Source organism: Diadema antillarum, unplaced genomic scaffold, assembly GCF_040938485.1.
Source record: "Diadema antillarum isolate AM-2024a unplaced genomic scaffold, OU_Dant_1.0 seq00000932_RagTag, whole genome shotgun sequence".
NCBI lineage: Eukaryota > Metazoa > Echinodermata > Echinoidea > Diadematoida > Diadematidae > Diadema > Diadema antillarum.
The window spans coordinates 803,797-821,752 of record NW_027271783.1 but is presented as its reverse complement, the minus strand read 5'-3'; the positions used below and the strand labels follow the sequence as shown (position 1 = coordinate 821,752).

The following is a 17,956-nucleotide window of genomic DNA, read 5'->3' as shown; positions in this document are numbered from 1 at the left end:
CAGCGGAGATGCAAACTCTCCGGTGGCGACATTCATGTCTCTCGTTTATGGCACTGGAAACCGCATAGGTTTCATCTATACTGCAGGCAACTTTTTTGACGAATTAACCTGCTCAGATACAGGGGACACTCTAACCGGGAACGGGCAAGAAGTGGTCCCATGCCAGCGTCTCCAATCGCGTAAGTTTTACTACGATGACATATGACAATGCCGGGCATTTTGCTAAGTGTACTTGACAGAAGGATCGAGAGGGAAATGCCAACCTGGCGATTCAGTCACAATACAAAAGAAAGGGGATCTTGACAGGAACTGTCAAAACCTCCAAAAGTCCAAACAGAATAGTAAAAGGCAATCTGGTGAAGTCTACAAATACATAATAAATCATTTGAAACATCGACATGATAATTATATTACCACATCACCTTTCCGGTAGTCTCCCTCCTCCTAAACCAGAAAGGGATATCATGAAGGCACTATGGCATTGTGAATAAGATTCTAGGCTTGAAATCGGATGACCCGAGTTCAAATCCCGTCAAGTGCCTATATATTCTGTAACCACACGCTTTTAAACACCGTGTCCCATCCGACCCAGATGTACAAATGGGAACCTTGGCAACGCTGTAGGATAATGCTAATGGCAGGGCCCTCTTGTGCAGCATTGATAAACTTGAGCACAGTGTGTACAGAGTCAACTGTTTGTTTGTTTGTTTGTTTGTTCATTTTCCATCTGAGAAGATGGCTGGATAGCCCATATTCAGCTACGTTAAGCTGGTCTTCCGTGGGGTCCAGTTGAATTTGTCTGAATACACTGGTGAAACAGATTGCCCATACAGTTCGACACTGTGTTCACAGAGTTAACTGTGTGAATACACTGTGGAAACAGATGGTCTAATATGTTAGACACAGTGTGTTCACTGAGTCAACTGTGAATACACTTTGAATACACTGTGAACATAGTAATACTGTGGAACACTATCAAAGTATCTCCCCGGCAGGTCAGATCAATACTTTTAACATATTATGGCTGCAGTAGACCTTATGCATTCGTTAACATAAAATCAGATTTTCCCCCTGTTTTGCTAAAAACGAAATCATTGAAATATATGATTTCATTAAAGCAGAATAATCATCAATCACAAAAGAAATGTAATTCTCTTCCCCTTATTCAAAAGCAAAATGTATGTTTCATAGGTTAGACAAAACAAAATCTCGTAAATACTTGACTAGAGAAAATACGTGTGTATCACACCTTCCCTTATGTTCTTTTTCCAATGGTCACCTCATTCATTTATCAAGCGTGATTCAGCAAACATAAACAAGTATAGTAAGTGTATATCAATGAACCATATTCAATTCGTTACTCTCTAGCATCTATCACAGTACAAATCAGTCCTATTAACCAGGAGGTGAATAGGCTTGAGAGAATACAGCTGACATGTGCGTTTAACAACGCGCTTTACTTCGAGTGGCAGAAGGACGGTGCCCCCATTCAAATGACGGCGATGCAGAGAACGTACTTCATCGAAGTCGTGTCGGTAGCTGATGTCGGCTACTACCAATGTCTTGGACGTGGAATACTCAACGACACTGCAGCTACCGCCTCGGCGGCGGTTGCAATAATAGGTAATAGTAGCTTTTACACCAAAGAGTGAACGAAAAGCATGGATTGTGTATTAATTCATTAACCACGGATGTGCTTTGAGTGCATTATTGGTACAGAAAACCAGTAGCATTGTGCACAGTGCCCAAAAGTCCCTGGCAGGATAGAAGTCGTATCATCCAGCATATTTTCGTTATAGATAGACATCAAATTTCTTTGATTCTCATTAACCAGTTTGCCTGATTCATTTCGAAGTGTTTTCGTATTATCATCCTTCATCCTCTCTTTCATTTAATCTATTCTGTCCGTGCACACTTGAAGGTATACATATATATATATGATACATTATGGCTACATTGTTGACAATTGACTTATATTGGTTAAACATAAACCCACAATCTATAACTAGGTGTAGGCCACGAGTTCGACAACCACGAATCATACAGCCCGTGAGTCATAGAGCCCAAGTTCGACACCAAGCAAATAAGGCCTAGAGCTATGAGTCCGACAATAAACAAACAAGGTCCACGAGTTTGACACTAAGTAAAAAAAAAGGCCCGCGAAACCGACACATTATTAAGCCCCGTGATTTAATGTCGACCTTAGGGTTCGTTTTTACTTAGTGCCGAACTCGCGGGACTTTTTTTACTTAGTGTCGAACTCGTGGGCCTTGTTTGTCTAGTGTCACACTCATGGGCCTTGTTTGCCTGGAGTTGAACCCATTGTTGTATGACTCATGGACTGTATGTCTCACGGAACTTTCTTAAGTGTCGAACTCGTGGGTGTGGGACTCGTGGGATAACCCCATCTAACTCCAACATAATTGAAATAGTTGCATTTTATTTTCAATCGGAATTAAATATTGTACTATTGAACCCGTCCTCAATAGCGATATATCTTTGTATTGTATACTGCGACTATTTGTGACCGTGCACCTCAAAACGAACATAAAGTCGCACACACTGATTTTGCGTGAGGACTGAAAATAAGTGAAATGGGTCAACCTAGCCGAACTTGATTTTTTCATATTTTCTGAAAGAGCGGGTCTTCTTCTACATTATCCTAAAATTTGGTATCATAAAACGGGCAGGAAAGTGTGTTTTTTTAGCAGTTTATCTCGAGCATTTTTGGTAGAATAGTGTGATTAGGTGTGTCTTTAGAATCCCTTTTTCATTTCTGAAAAACCTTGTCCACACTCTCCACTATCAACTCTAATAACTTTTGAAAGGATAGGCCTACTGCTTTGAAAGTTGGCATTAATTATGGACAGAATGTGTTAATGAGGCATGCTTAATTTCAGTTTAATCTGATAATCCCTTCATTGTTGTTACTCTGGTAGTTTACTTCCTGTTTTTTGTCCCATTCATCGCACAGCCAGCACGGTTTGGTAAAGATTAAGCGCTTGAATAGACACTTCATACTTCAGAGCCTCTTTTCTCAGTTCACACTTTTCCTGAGTTTGTGCTTTCTTTCCAATATTTAGATAGGTTAGGAGAGTCCATTTAATTTGAGTTATACATCATTTTAAAGCTTAAAGTCTGCTCTTTTAGAATATGGTCTCAACTAAAAATTCATGTCTGGCGACTTTTTGTTTGTTTTGAGGTGCAGGGTCACATTTTATGCCAAGTAATAAGAACCATATAATTCTTATTGTGCTATACCTCAGATGTAATTAATGTGGCTGTCAGTAACCTAGTGTTCAACTACCAAGTAGGGCGCCCTCAAGAGCTGTCTGACCCGTCCTCTGAGACATACAGAAACCAGAGCGAGATCATCCGCGACTTCGTAAGCAGTTAACCTTTTTTTATCTGATTTTTATTTGATTTGATTTATTCATTTTCTCTATGGCATCATTTACAATTCTTTTTTATTAATATAATCAAACATAATTATATACAAATATGATACTCATTATAACTATAGTTTCTACCATTTTAACAATTTTCATTACATATACATCTGTGACGTAATTGCAGCACATGTGTTATGAATTACCATACAGTTTTTGTTTTGTTTTGAAAGAAAGATGAATATATATATATATATATAATAAAAATGTACTTAAAACTGATACTTTAATGCATTTGACTGTTTATTACACATCCATAAAGATACTGTACCTAAGATTGGGAATGGAGAGTAGACTACTAGTATGATTCATCCCTGAACTGATCATGTCAGTACAGGCGTGCTTATTTCATCTAACATAGTCGGTGATGTGTCATCCAACTTTATTAGCATCATAATGATACGTACTTCGTGGGCAGATCGCCTAACGGTCGGGTAGGGCTTCAATAAGATTCAAAACAACCGACCAACAAATCCACTATGTGGTATCTATTATAAAGGAGAACATAAAGATGAACACCATCAATGAACGCCAAACTACTTTCGTTGAATTTACAGAATCTAGGTACATGTATTCATTTCTTTTTATAACTGCGATTACAGTGGACTGCTGTTTTAACGAAGTCCTCGAGGCCGGCAGTTTTCTTTCGTTATGTCGAAATGTCGTTCTAACCATTAATGAAGGGGTCGGTGCAATATAGTGCTAATCCACACTTTTGTCAAAATTGAGTTACATGCATTTTCATAATCCTTATCCTTTACTTTAACCTCCATGAAGGTATCATGTATGAATTCAACCAACAAGAAGGTAAAAAATGCATGCATTCATGTTTTATTAATGTACGATGTATGGACTTTCCAAACATTCAACAGCGATTATCTCAAAATGACTACCGTGTGGGTTAGCACTATACTGCACCGACCCCTTCAAATGATAAACAATAAAAAACAAACAAACAAACAAACAAGCATAAAGCGTGTAATGATGGGACCTGAATCTTTCACTTCGTTGTAACCGGAATTTCGTTAGAACCGTGTTCGTTTTAACGGCAGTGCACTCAATGAAATATTCCCTTATACTTTTCCTATTTTGATTCATGCTATAAGCTGGTAACTAACCTTGTACTCGCTGATGAGTTCGAAGATATGTCGACCTTCGTGGTCGTCTCCAGTCTCCAACCAGGAAGTGTCGTAGCCGACGTTGTCATTTACGTCAGCAGTGATGGGCGTTCTGCCACAGAACTTCAGCAGCAAGTAAGCGACGCTCTCACCGTCATCGCTCGATCTTCCGACGGTCTTCTCAATATCTCACGAGTGACGGTATCAAGTCCATGTTAGTATGCACCGACGACGTAGCCATTTATGATGCATCTTAAACCATTAAGCCTTTTAATTATGATAAGATCACCTTGCACCGAAGAAGTGATTGTACATAAATAATATGCCTGCCACATGTTGTGTATTTATGTATAAGGTGCCTTGAAACACCAGCGTAAAAATAAAAGCGATGACACTTTTTATACGGTCAATACCATACTATAAACCTGCAAAGTACAAAGACAGTTGGTGACAGAAAACCCTCCATTTTTGTTTTAAGGGACAGGGCAGTTATATCATGTTGGAAAGATACGCATAGTTCATAAAAACAATGTGACTTGCAAATAAAAGAGTAGAAAATAGAATCCACTGGAGAACCGTAACAGTTTATGTGGATCTTCTAAAGTTTACCGCAATTTGATTCTAGAATCTCCCTATAGGCACATTCCATTTGTTCTCTGCAGGTAAAATAGTATTGCCACAGAATAATAATCCGACAATGTAGATTTGGGTCGAAATACAGGGTGTCCAAAAAATTGATACAATTTCAAAACAGCCCCCATCCCCATTAAAGGAATACTGAATTCTTGGGAAATCTGTATATATATTAGGTGGAGGTCTCTTCGGTCATATGGAAAGAATAAGTCTGGAAACATTTCATGTTTGGGTGAGCACTGCCCACTTTTGTAAAAGATATTGAAAAAAAAAATGCTGCGCAGGAATTAACTATTTGGCTGCTGAGGTAGGATAGACCTGTGCCTGCGAGTGCCCCTACAACAAAATGGTAGTTTTGGTCTAGGAAATATGGAATGAATGTTTCGGAGTGGAGCAAAATGCTAGATATTGACCTACGACAATGAAAATCATCTAACAGTTTTTGTCATTAATATAATTCGTGACAAGTTTAAAAGTGTATAGTTTTATTTGAGACACCCTGTATAGCAATACCTGGATGACATGTGTCTTGTGTGCTTCCATTGATCGGAATGCTGTGCTTTATAATCTTCCACGTTTCATTTTTTGCACATATCTAACATAATGTTCTATCTTCAAATATTGGAAAACAAGGCAATTGTGAAACGCTCAAGAGTTTCCTTTCAACATGTTCAAACGCCTTTGATATGAACGTTGACGACATAGGGCCTATGATATATATATATATATATATATATATATATATATACATATATATATATATATATATATATATATATATATATAAAGATACGATATTTGACAGATTGATTAAAGGAAAATATAAACCTTCCCATCAAACGTTTAACATCACAATGTACAAAAGGGGAAGCTAAATAAACAACTGCAATTGTGCTATTGGGGTATAATGTTCTTTAAAAGTTAAAGATAATGACTCGATTTTTTTCCAGTGATCTGTTACCCATCAAAGTGGTCGACCGAATATGGCGTAGTGTCTTTTAGACAAGGAGAACTAGGATCCATGACGTCGTCCACTAACATCTGTCCATACTACACTTCAAATGGTATTTACCAGTTTTTTTGAAAACGTGTTTCTTTACTTGGATGGACTGTAAGAAGTATAGGCTTTTTTCTCTTTTAGTCACAGTTTTCTCAATTTTAATCTTCTCTTGTTATACTTTTTTATCTCTCTTTCTCAAGTATATTTTCATTAGTTTTCTATTTTCCTTCCTTCAATGTGCATAGAGACATTATTTTATATGTATTTGTGTGCGTGTGTGTGTGTGTGTGTGTGTGTGAGTGTGAGTGTGTGTGTGTGTGTGTGTATGTGTGATATGCGCCCTTTTATGGTTTAAGTAGCATTTTTTTTTGTAGTGTGTATTTCTCATTGAAATAGATTTCCTTTCTGTATCACACAGAGATAGCTATTTTCAACAACAGCAGAAGGGGCATTTACTGCAAAGCTGGCCCGAGGTCATCCCACAAGCCCAACACCCACGAGTCATACACTCTACGAGTCACACAGTCCCGAATCTTACGGCCCACGAGTACGACATTGAAAAAAAAAAGGGTCCATGAGTCATACAACCCATGAGCTCGACACTACTCAAAAAGACCCAAAAGACCGACGAGACCAACACTGCGTACATTAAACACCGTGAAATTATAATGTTGGGCTCGTGGGCCTTTTTGGCCTAGTGCCAGACCCGTGCGCCTTGTTTACCTGGTATATCGTACTCATGAATCTATTTTTGGACTGGTGGACCGTATAGCTCGTGGGCCCGTTTTATCGAGCCCATCATTTAGTGTGTATATACCTTAGTGTTGACCTTGCGGACTGTATGATTCGTGGGTTGTATGATAGTGGGCTGTATCACTCGATCGTGGGTGTCGGCCTCGTGACGTGCACCCGGCTGGCCCTTGCTACACTCCTACACAATTGCATCAATGCAAGAACTCCCCTTTTTCGCTAAGGAATATGCGCCCTCGATGCTTGATGCTCATACCTACTTACCTCCCCATTTCATTTGAGTATATGCTCATAATCACAAAGAAATATCACATATTTTTTCAGCTGGTCAACGTATAGCCACGGCCATGTGTTCAGGAGACAGAATATCCCAAGCCCAGTGGGAGCCGTCGGAAAACTGTGGAGAAATCACACGCCCACTCTCGAGAGTCCTGGAAGATGTCCAGTCGGTAACGTGCTGATATCTTTACGCCTCGTTTGATGACATATCTTCATTTTGTAGAAATATAGCTCGCATACTACCTCATTGTACATAATATACAACACACTGAAAATTGGTTGCTCTTTAATATGGGGACAAAAACTAAAAGCACATGGCAGACTATTATTACGTGGTGATCGGAAGGCCCAAATGCTCTTTTCATTGAACAGGGTGGCATTTCTGAAGAGACGGCAAACGAAGCCAGCAGTATCGTGGCCAATGTGACTAAAGATACACCCTTGATAACGGCAAGAGACATCAACACGATCGCAAATATCACAACCGTAATTGCCAACTTGAACATCGGAGATCCAAAGGTAGGAGTTGAATTAGGACGTAAGCTACACCAATTCATCTTAAGTTCGCAGATGATTTTGTTTTCCGCCAGTTAACCTGTCGGATCTGTTTAGGATCCGTTTTCGTAATGAAACTGTTAAAGTATGTATTGGTTGTATACGTTGAGAAATAATAAATGCTGTGCAGCTGTAACAAATTTTTACCGTACATCCGCGAAAGTTCTGCCGAGAATAAGTTTTAGGATGTATTTGAGATAACAATGTTCGATGGAACAGTTTCCTCATTGCAATAATGCTTAATTTTGCGTGCTGGTGATTCTTGATGTTGCATTAATGTATACAATATTGTTAGGGGATATGCTTTGTGTATTTGACAATACATGTACGAAGTGAATTAACACAGTTGAGATTCCACAAACTGTTTTGTGATAAAGCAATTCAGCACGCTAACACTGTTTTACCACGAGGTGAAATAGCACGTCAAAAAATAGAACGTCAAATGCAAAACCTTTATTCTTGAAACTGGTTGCAGGTAACTGAAAACATTGTAACAATCGTCAGCAATGTGGCAGCGGTGGAAAACTCTCAACTCGAGAGAGCAGAGGAAGAAAGCAATGCCATCTCCGACATCGTCATCGCCTTCGAGCAGCAGCTGATGAACACGGACGTCGAAGTCGGAGAAGCATTGGACGTTGCAGAGGAAAATGTTGTGGTTCAGGTACAATCAGCATTCATCATGAGCATCAGAAAAGTAAAATCACCCTTAATGTTTTTATTTCGACACACACTCATACAAATGGACGCGCCCACTTACAAATACTGTGTATGCTGGACCATGATACGTCCTAGGGCCCCATTTCATAAAAGATATTAGGATAAAGATAATGATAATGATAATGATAATGATAATGATAGTTTTATTTGATCCTAGCAGGAATGCTAATGAATGACACTTATATAGCACTTAATACCGATGTTTCTAAGCGCATTAATCCGGAAAATGTTAAGGTAAGATACAGAATATTGTACATGTAACAACAGCAACAACATCAACAAAATTCATATTGAGTAAACAGGTAAGTTTACTAAAGGATAAAAAGATAAGGGTAGTAACTCTTGTTGGAATGGCACCTTCCAATAGCATCAGCCAATCAGGAAGCCGGATTCTTGTTGTTACCATGACAATTGACATTCCTGCAAGAGTTGTTATCATATCAAATGGTTCCAAGAACGCATTCTCACAACAAATACACATAACTTTTGGGGAAAAGTGGGAATCTTATTCAAATCACGCATTGACATTTCATTTCATTTCTGATCATGTAGTTCATAATGGATTTAAGATAATCTGTATTCAGGTACTTTAATTTCCAATGTGTAATGAAGTGGGATGAAATGATTGAGGATTTGAGATAGGTCCATGTTGTAATATCCTAGGGAACTTTAAAAATGTTACATCATTATTATTTGGTGACTTGTCATCGTAGTTACACAAACACTTGACACCACTTTGTAACTGAATGTTGTTCTGCAGGTGACGTCTGTTCCACCAGACAGACTGCAAGGAGGCGTGGTCTTGACAGTTCAGGGAGAGGGCGTGTCTGATTTGAGCCAATCGGAAATCAGATTTAACGCCACCGGTGGAATTTCTGGCTCGGAGGACGGTATTGCCCAGGTTCGTGGCATAATATGCCTACATAATTACGATAAAGCTCCTACACACCATAAAAATATAAGGCTCTAATCAGGACCCATTCATAAAACGTTGTTGTGACAGCAACTTCTGCTGTGATGGCAATGAAAGTGCCATGGTATAATGACAAGAATGCTGCTTTCTGGTTGGCTGTCGTTACAAAAAGATGCTTTTCGAGCAAGAGTTGTTGCTGTCGTAGCATCTTTCAGTGTCTTTCATGAAGATTACGTGATAGTATCATTCATTTCTTTGTAGAATTGGAATACCGTGTAGTTAATCACTTATTGATTAGTTGATTGATTGATTGATTGTTTGATTGATTGATTGATTGATTGATTGTCTACATGTTTTTTATACTCGTAAAACAAACTCAATCGAACAAAATTATTGAGTATAATTATGATAGTTTGGATGTAAGTGTAAGTGACTTACTGAAGTACGATTTTAACTGGAATAAGAGTAATCCGATGATGCTCTTATTTCTACAAACACATCTCAAAAGTGGATAATTTTCTTCCCTCCTTTTTCCCCGTGACAGAGCGTCATTCCGCCTGATATTGTGGGCACCGTGACACCTGTTCCAGCTGGTACTAACCAAACAAACTCCACCAGTGAGAACGTGCGGGTGATCATGAGTTTGTATTCCACACCAAGTCTGTTCATCTCCCAATCGGTGATAAGGTTTAACCGAGAGAGCATGTTGGTTAACCGCAGTGCAAACACACCCGTGATTTCGCTGAGCGTCGGGGAATCAAAACTCGAGAACCTGGCTGAACCAATCACTTTGACTTTCGTCGCTTTGGAGGTACTTACGGTTTATATTTATTTCCAAAAGACAGGGCCGGCGCAGTGTTTTCAAAAGTGTAGGGGCCCACTTCCGGGTTTCATGAGCTAACAAGCAAAAAAAAAAAAAAAAAAAAGGTCCTCAGCTCATCTCTCCCCGTCCACTTCCGGGTTTCTTTAGCTGACAAGCAAAACAAAAAAAAAAAAAAAAAACACAAAAAAAAATACACACACACACAAAACAAAAAGGTCCTCAGCTCATTCTCTCCCCTCCCATTTCCGGGTGTTATTAAAAAAAAAAAAGGTCTTCAGAGAAAACACATAGCCTTACCGCCGCCATACTTCAAGATCTCTATCTATTTCTATTTTAGTGCCACTTACATACTTCTGGGTTGAAAAAAGTGTGGGGGCCCTAAGTGATGACACCTTATGTATTCCTTTGTATGGTGCACAAAAAGTGTGGGGGCCCGAGCCCCCACGGCCCCCACGGCTGCGCCAGCCCTGAAAGAGATTCGTTCAGAATCGAGTAATCGGTTTGTTTAACATGAATGTTTAAAATTGATCGCTGAAAACTTTGTTGGATCATCATATCGGATGACGTCATGACAAAGACTTAGATTAAGTAAAACATTTATCTCTGAGAGCAAATGTTTCCATCAAGCTTATCATATTGTTTCATATTTTCAGTGCTCTGATATGCAATGGTATCTTTCCTCTGGCATCCTCTCTATCTCCACCTCCCTCTCTTGCTCTGCTTACAATGTGGAGTTTATGTTGTCGTGATGAAATTTGTGTAATCTTGTCATGAATTGATTTATATATTGTTTATATGAAAAACAAATAAAAATTCGAGATGAAAACAAAAATAATCTATTATTTTTTATTTTCATTTCTTAAAAGGAATCTAGATCGATTCTGACTCTATTCTGACGATGTTTTAGTTTTTAATCGGGCGGTTTTCAGAGAAGGAAAATAAAAGGATTTTTTTTTTTTCGAGAAAGAAGTTTCGGAATGTGCCCAATTGCCATGAGCAAACTATCGTGTCACTGTTGCGGACATTTTGCGAAAATGTGCGTTAAAAAAGGAAAAACGGATTTCGTTTCTTCGGTCAAAAAAAAAAAGTCATAATGTAAGATTGACATCATTCTGTACAATATTTGTGTATGATGCATTTTGTCTTTGTATAATGTTTTGTTTTTGATTTTGTGCATGTGAGTTTTGTGGTATTGGACGAAATTCGAATAAAGAATTAAAAAAAATCACTAATAAATACACGTATTTTCACACACACGTCGCGGAAATTTGTAGGGCGGATACACCAACCAAACCTGCGTCTCATGGGATTTCCTCACCTCTGATTGGTCGATGGATGGATGCATCCTAGTCAATATGACTGAAGAATTCAACCTCCCTTCTGCACCCGCTACGAACGGAGAGGAGTACTATGCGTGTTCCTGCAATCATCTCACGAATTTCGCAATCCTTATGGTGAGAATACAGGAGTTACAGAGACGCCTATTTTTATGATGATAAGTCAAGTCAATTCATATAGTTTGTGGTATATTATGCGACTCTGCAACTTTCTTTTAGTCCGGGAGGAGCATGATGAAGGAGGGAGTATCGTTCCATTGATAAAATGAATAATGATAAAGGGCCAGAGGTCCTTGAACACCCTATACTGGAAAGAACACGGTGCCCCACAGTGTGTTCACAGTGTGGTCACATAGTAGACTACGTGAAAACGCTCGAATGTGCGCAAAGATGATTTCACACTGTGGTTTGTTTTCACAATGCGTTCACATGGTAATGTTCTGTGTCGCACTGTGAATTGATTATTCACAATGTGTTCACATTGTTAAAACACTCAAATTTAACAGCATGAAAGATTTCACACTGTGTTCGCAATGTGTTCGTAATTACTGTGTTCACATTGCGTTCAAACTGTGTTTCTCACACTGTGGGACACGTTGTTCTTTCCAGCAGGGATATACATACAGTACCAATGCCCTCAAAATATCCATCGTCATGCCATGGAGCTAAGTAGTTCCATGGTCATCTACGAACACACACACACACACACAAAAGAGTCATAATGTCCCCTTGATTTAGATGATAGTAGATGATTCATGAAAACACCAATCCATACTTTATTCACTCAATGTAGCAGCGTCCACTTTCTCATGATGAATGGAGTGACCTGCGTTTTAAATAGAATACTCGTTAACGATGGTTATACGACATAATCATAACGTCGCGATTAAAGCACTTTAATCATGGGGCGGTATGAAGTCGCTATCTAACACTCATAGTAAGTGAAGGGAAAATTCAACAAATGGTTTTATTTAGCAAGAATGTTTATCGTATAATGAGCTAAATGCGAAATGATCTGACTCTTTGCCAACGTTATTATTACTGTCTTATACAGGACATCCGACAACGGGAAAGTCCGAGGGTATTTGGCATACTCAGCTACATTGGCTGTGCAGTATCCATTGTATGTCTGGTGCTAACCATGGCTACGTACCTCTGGAACAAGTAAGACAAAAAAAAATCAAATAAAAATGAATGTAAAATGTTAGCGAATCATGTCACATAAAGTGAAACTGACATTTTCATCCTTTAAAATTCATCAAGAAGACTTTAACCGACATGATATTCTGACACACTTTTTAGTTTCATTTCAATTTATTTTCATGTTTCTCGATGAAAAAATATATCAGATAAAACGAAATAGAATAATTCATATTCCATGTATCCAGCTTGGATGGATAATAAAATACTACTGACATAGAACATGGATCCGGGAGGTCAATGTATGAAAATTTGAATCTCGAAAGTAAAAGATATAATATTAAAGGAATACCATGGACCCTACCTAAAAAGCAAACTTATTATTCAAAGCCACCGAGTGCAAGGAACAAAACACTTTTGGCCGCTCTGTCTAAGCTGTGGTGATTATGGCTGGCTGTGCTGGCAGCTCATACTGTGACCAATCTCTTCATGGGTATGATGCCATTGTGTCCATGATGTCATTTACAACTTCGGTCAAATTTGGTTCAATTTTCCTTTACTATGCAGAAAACTTCGCAACAGGCAATACCATCGTATATTCATTTGTCTCTGCGCCACTTTGCTCGGCTTCTACGTCACGTACGTCGTAATGATTTCACTGGACTCGGGACTGAGCGAGGCAAATCCCATCCCGTGTAGCGTCCTGGCGGCACTGGTTCAATTCTTTATGTTGTCATCCATTGCGTGGATGGGTGTAGAGGGCTACAACACCTACCTCATTGTTGTCCGTGTTTTTAACACCTACGTGCCGTACTATTTGCTGAAAGCGTCCCTCGTGGCATGGGGTGAATTAGTAGTAATATCATATCCTCTATTGAGTTTAAGTCACATTATATTCAGAGTGTACAGGCAATTGAAACGCCGTTGTGATTAGGATTTATTTCTGGTCATTTATAATTGCTTTATGAAATTGGCCTCGTTTTAGGCCTACTTACAACAACCACAGTACAGCGCACTCCAATTATAGCGAAGTCCTCGGGGCTGGCAGTTTTCTTTCTTTACGTCGACAGTTTGTTTAGTCGAACAGTAAAGCAGGCCTACATAAAGATAGGCCTATATTGATGTTAATTTTAGGACCTGAATTTTTACTTCGTTGTAACGAGTATTTCGTTAAATATTCGTTATAACGGGAGTGAACTGTATTGCAGATTAAGAAATCGTCCAAGTTTTAACTTTTTCCTCTGATCGTCGCATTTCTTATGCTTTTATTAAGATTTTTTCCTTCCGAATTTCTTTCCGCTGACTTGCAATGATGACAGGTGTCGATCTCCTCTTTCGTTATTATGATCATTGTTATTTTTTATGATGTTTTCCACACATTTTCATTTTTTTGGTTATTTAAGGCACTAGGTAAAAATGATTAACATTATGTCTATTGAATCGTGGGTGTCAAGCATTCGTTCGAGTATCTTTATAATGCACTTCTTTCCTAAATTTCTATAAAATCAATACGATTTCTGTATAATACGTGGTTGACCTTTTTATTGATATATTACATTTCGATCGGGAAGAAAAATATTTAAAAATTGCTATCTTGGCAAGAAAGTATACAAAATAATAAAGGAGTAGGCCTATAAATAAGAATGGAAATTCGTAATGGGTATACCACACAATATTTAAAAAGAGTTATATTCATGACTGATGGTCATTATCAATATTACCTTCAGATTGTGGGACAAATTTCAAGATATTTCGCAAGTAACATGACAGTAGTCCTACTATGTAATGATGAATAGAAAAGATCTTAAGATTATGTTATTAAGGCAAAAGAGAGCCCACGTTCGCGATATCAATTTGGTGTTAGGGAGCCCCTTCCCCAATCACCCACCACCATCACCACCATAGTCCTTTATCCTCCCAAAATATTGATGGGATATACGTCACGCTAAATGAGTGAAACATATTTTCCTTAAAAACATTATTCTGTCAATCACTGCGGACAACACTTGCAAAATAAAGAGGCAAATAGGGTGTCTTGTTTTGCACTCTCGTATCTGGTGTGGTATCTGGCATATTCAAATGATAGAATTCAGCTGAACCCTATTTTCTGACCATTTTGGTGTTACAGGGATCCCAGCCGCGGTAGTCGGCGTAACCGGCGGTATAGCACGCAACGACTACGTGAGGGACAACCTGTAAGTATTATTGGACAGTCGTTATAACTACCAGCAATAAAATGCGGGTGATTTGAAGTGACACGTACTCCTCTTTGTGTTAAAGTCGATTGTTCGGAATAGCAAGGTCGAGTTAGCAGAGCATGTAAAAGCTTCATACACTCTCAAACATTACTAGATAATTCACTAGAATATTATCCTTTCCCATTTCTCAGTTCTCACCAAAAAAAAAAAAAAAGCGAAGACAAAAACTCATATACAGTATAAAAAGTATAAAAGTATAAAAACGATCAAGCTAAATCAAAAGCTTTACAATTCTATAATCATTTTCTTTTGTGTCATTTGATTGACCTGAAACCGTCTCTGTTTGTCAGATATTATACTCTTTTATGGTTTTCTTTTGCGGTAACATGTGGATAAAATAGATTACACTTTATTGATTGTTGTTCCTACACCTGAAAGGTGCTAGGGACCTTCAGCATCCACCGTACAAGACCACTTTACTGTTCTTATTTGATCAAGACGAGTGTCTCCTGCTTTTATGTAATAGACATTCTAAGACATTACAGCAGTAAGGTGCCTTGAAGTTTGCATGATTCAGATTTTAACTCGCACGAACAGCCCTGGCATTGGTGGCGAAGGAACAATTATTAACCATTAACTGTCTTCCCGAGCGTCCGTGATTGCGAAACTTAATGGCAAAATATGGCATATTAACTGGACATAATGCGGGATTTTTTCTCTGTTTCTTGTGTATAGATAGTGCACCTGCAGGTTAGATCTGTTGACATGTCAACCTCGTGTTTCTCTAATACATGTATAATCTCTTACTGTTGTCGATCTCGTGCTGCTACACATTTTATATTAATTTCCAGCTGTAATACGTAGGCCCTACCAGGGGCTCTGGACCCTACACCACAGCATCGAGCAGGTATCAACTGCGCAATCAACTGAGCAACAGTGATCCTGTGCCGAACCAGCCAAAATCTAACATACCGTCACTTTTTCCTCTCTTTCTACAAAGGTGCTTTCCAGACCTGTGGTCGCAAGTAGGCGGTCTTCTCATCCCAGTGGCGGTCATCTTGCTAATCAACGTCATCGTCTTCATCCTGGTCATTCGCCAGTTGGCGCTCTCCACCAAGGTGGGCGGAAAGGTCAAGAAAGACAAGCAGGCTGAGCGTCGCGAAACCATTGAACGCGTTCAGAACGCAATCACCATTTTGGTGCTGCTCGGTCTCACCTGGATTATCGGATACCTCCTCTTGCTCGATGTCTTCGTTGACGTCATCCAAACCCTGTTCATTGTGTTCAACGCTTTCCAGGGCCTCTTCATCTTCCTACTCTACTGCGTGCGCAAGCCGGTCGTGCGCCAGCAGTGGGGGTTGACCTGCGCGACCCGCGGGGGCGCCACGGATGATGGAAGTAGCTCCGAGATGCGACGCAGGTCTAACCCAACCCCTGCTCCAACCTCCTCCATGTCACCAGCAACTGACACTCGTGCAGACTCTCAGGACTTTAGTAGTTGAAAGCACAGCTTTGGAAAAAGCACTTTTAAAGGGATAGTATAGTTTTGGTTGAGATGGGGATTCATGTTCTCACTTTTTGCGAGATAATTGGAAACCACTAATATGAAATATGAGTTATATACACTATTCTAAGAGGGATTGAAAGTTTATTTGATGAAAATTGGTTTTAAATGGATGAGGTATCCAAAAAGCAAAACAAAGTGGTCTAATAAAAGATGGGACTCACATTTTAATAGGACCGTTTTGTTTTCTTTTCTTTTTGGTTCATCATAAAATAGTTATTTTTTAATTCAAAGCAGAATGTATAAAAATAAATAGGCCTTACTTCTTTATTGATACACAGGGCTGGTCTCCGATGGTATTGTATGTGAAATGCATGTATGAGTGTGTGTTTGTGCATGCGTGTGTGTATATGTGATAGATAACTAGAGAGAAAGAGATTCAAGTATGTATTCATGATAATTTTGTGATTAGATATTGCCTAACACAGAAATCATAACCTCACATTACTTAGGCGAAAAATAAATTTTGTACACTACTTAACTGTCTTTAAATTAGATAGCTACGTTGTTAGAAATAGTAGCAGACATGAAATGGATAGTTTACAAAACAGAAGTTCAGAATGCTGAAAGCATTCTAAAATATTCGGAGACGCACTTTTATTATTGTATCCCCCTACCCAGGGAGGTGAGAGGAGTGGAATCTCTTCCCAAAATTATTTGTGCAAATTTATGCGTAGCTTCTTTAGTGTGACAATTAAATGCTTAGCATTTAAGCCTCTCTTCCATATAGAAATTTGACATGAAGGCCAGAGAAGAGGATCTCGATTGTAGAAATTTTGTGCTGTACTTCAAATGGAATGTTGAAATCTTGTACGGAACTATCTGGTAATATAATCGGAATAAATCCTTATCAGTTTTTCTTTAAATCCTGAAAAAAAAATAAATATAGAAAAAGTTAACATCATGCGCACATAATATTGTGCATAATTTTGTTTGCCAAGTTAAGTACATGCTTACCTGAATGTGAACTCTTGTGGATTATGTAATTGGCTAAATGCATGTTTCTGCGTGTTTGAGAATTTTACAGTAACAAAGAACCACAATTAATTGCTGCCAAAAACGCTAAAAGGGACGGCAAATATACTACAGCTCGTTTGTTGTGTTGTGATTGAGGAACGGTGCATATTCTAACAGATTTTTGTTTTTTTTTAGGTGATCCGAGTATCCTCTCGGATCACCTTCTGTATCTGTACGGATTCTTTCTTCTTCTTCTTCTTCTTCTTCTTCTTCTTCCTCTTTCTTTATTTCTCCCCAAAAGTTGTGCAGAGGTTAGCTCAGAAAGTGCTATGCCTATCAAGTTCAAACTTATACCATGTATGTATCGTGTCCCAAAGACGACAGATCTAGTTTTCTTTTTTTTTTTTCCTTTTTTTGTCAAAGCAATTTATTGTTACATCTGCTATAGAGCACGTAGCTTCTCAGCGGCACGGAGCATGGGTGCAAAGGAGAGATTCTTGTTTCTTCTTCTAACTTCCTTGCC

The 17,956-nt window shown here is 38.7% G+C and overlaps 2 protein-coding genes across 2 annotated transcripts; both read left to right on the top strand.

The window, feature by feature from the left end:
- Positions 1–7,987: 7,987 nt before the first annotated feature.
- On the top strand, positions 7,988–12,243 carry LOC139741505 (uncharacterized). The gene is made up of 5 exons (XM_071652088.1): positions 7,988–8,002; positions 8,260–8,445; positions 9,262–9,402; positions 9,959–10,225; positions 12,187–12,243. The coding sequence occupies exons 1-5, from the start codon at positions 7,988–7,990 to the stop codon at positions 12,241–12,243; spliced, it is 666 nt and encodes a 221-aa protein (XP_071508189.1).
- Positions 12,244–12,633: 390 nt separating this feature from the next.
- LOC139741527 (adhesion G-protein coupled receptor G2-like) lies at positions 12,634–16,963 on the top strand. The gene is made up of 4 exons (XM_071652109.1): positions 12,634–12,738; positions 13,282–13,559; positions 14,843–14,909; positions 15,913–16,963. The coding sequence occupies exons 1-4, from the start codon at positions 12,716–12,718 to the stop codon at positions 16,412–16,414; spliced, it is 870 nt and encodes a 289-aa protein (XP_071508210.1). The 5' UTR covers positions 12,634–12,715; the 3' UTR covers positions 16,415–16,963.
- Positions 16,964–17,956: the final 993 nt, after the last annotated feature.

Coding starts and splice junctions, on each gene's coding strand:
- LOC139741505 (XM_071652088.1), top strand. Junction 8,446..9,261: donor AGGAAAATGTTGTGGTTCAG/GTACAATCAGCA, acceptor GTTGTTCTGCAG/GTGACGTCTGTTCCACCAGA. Junction 10,226..12,186: donor TGACTTTCGTCGCTTTGGAG/GTACTTACGGTT, acceptor TCTTTCCAGCAG/GGATATACATACAGTACCAA.
- LOC139741527 (XM_071652109.1), top strand. CDS start 12,716: ATGGCTACGTACCTCTGGAACAA. Junction 13,560..14,842: donor AGCGTCCCTCGTGGCATGGG/GTGAATTAGTAG, acceptor TTGGTGTTACAG/GGATCCCAGCCGCGGTAGTC. Junction 14,910..15,912: donor GACTACGTGAGGGACAACCT/GTAAGTATTATT, acceptor CTTTCTACAAAG/GTGCTTTCCAGACCTGTGGT.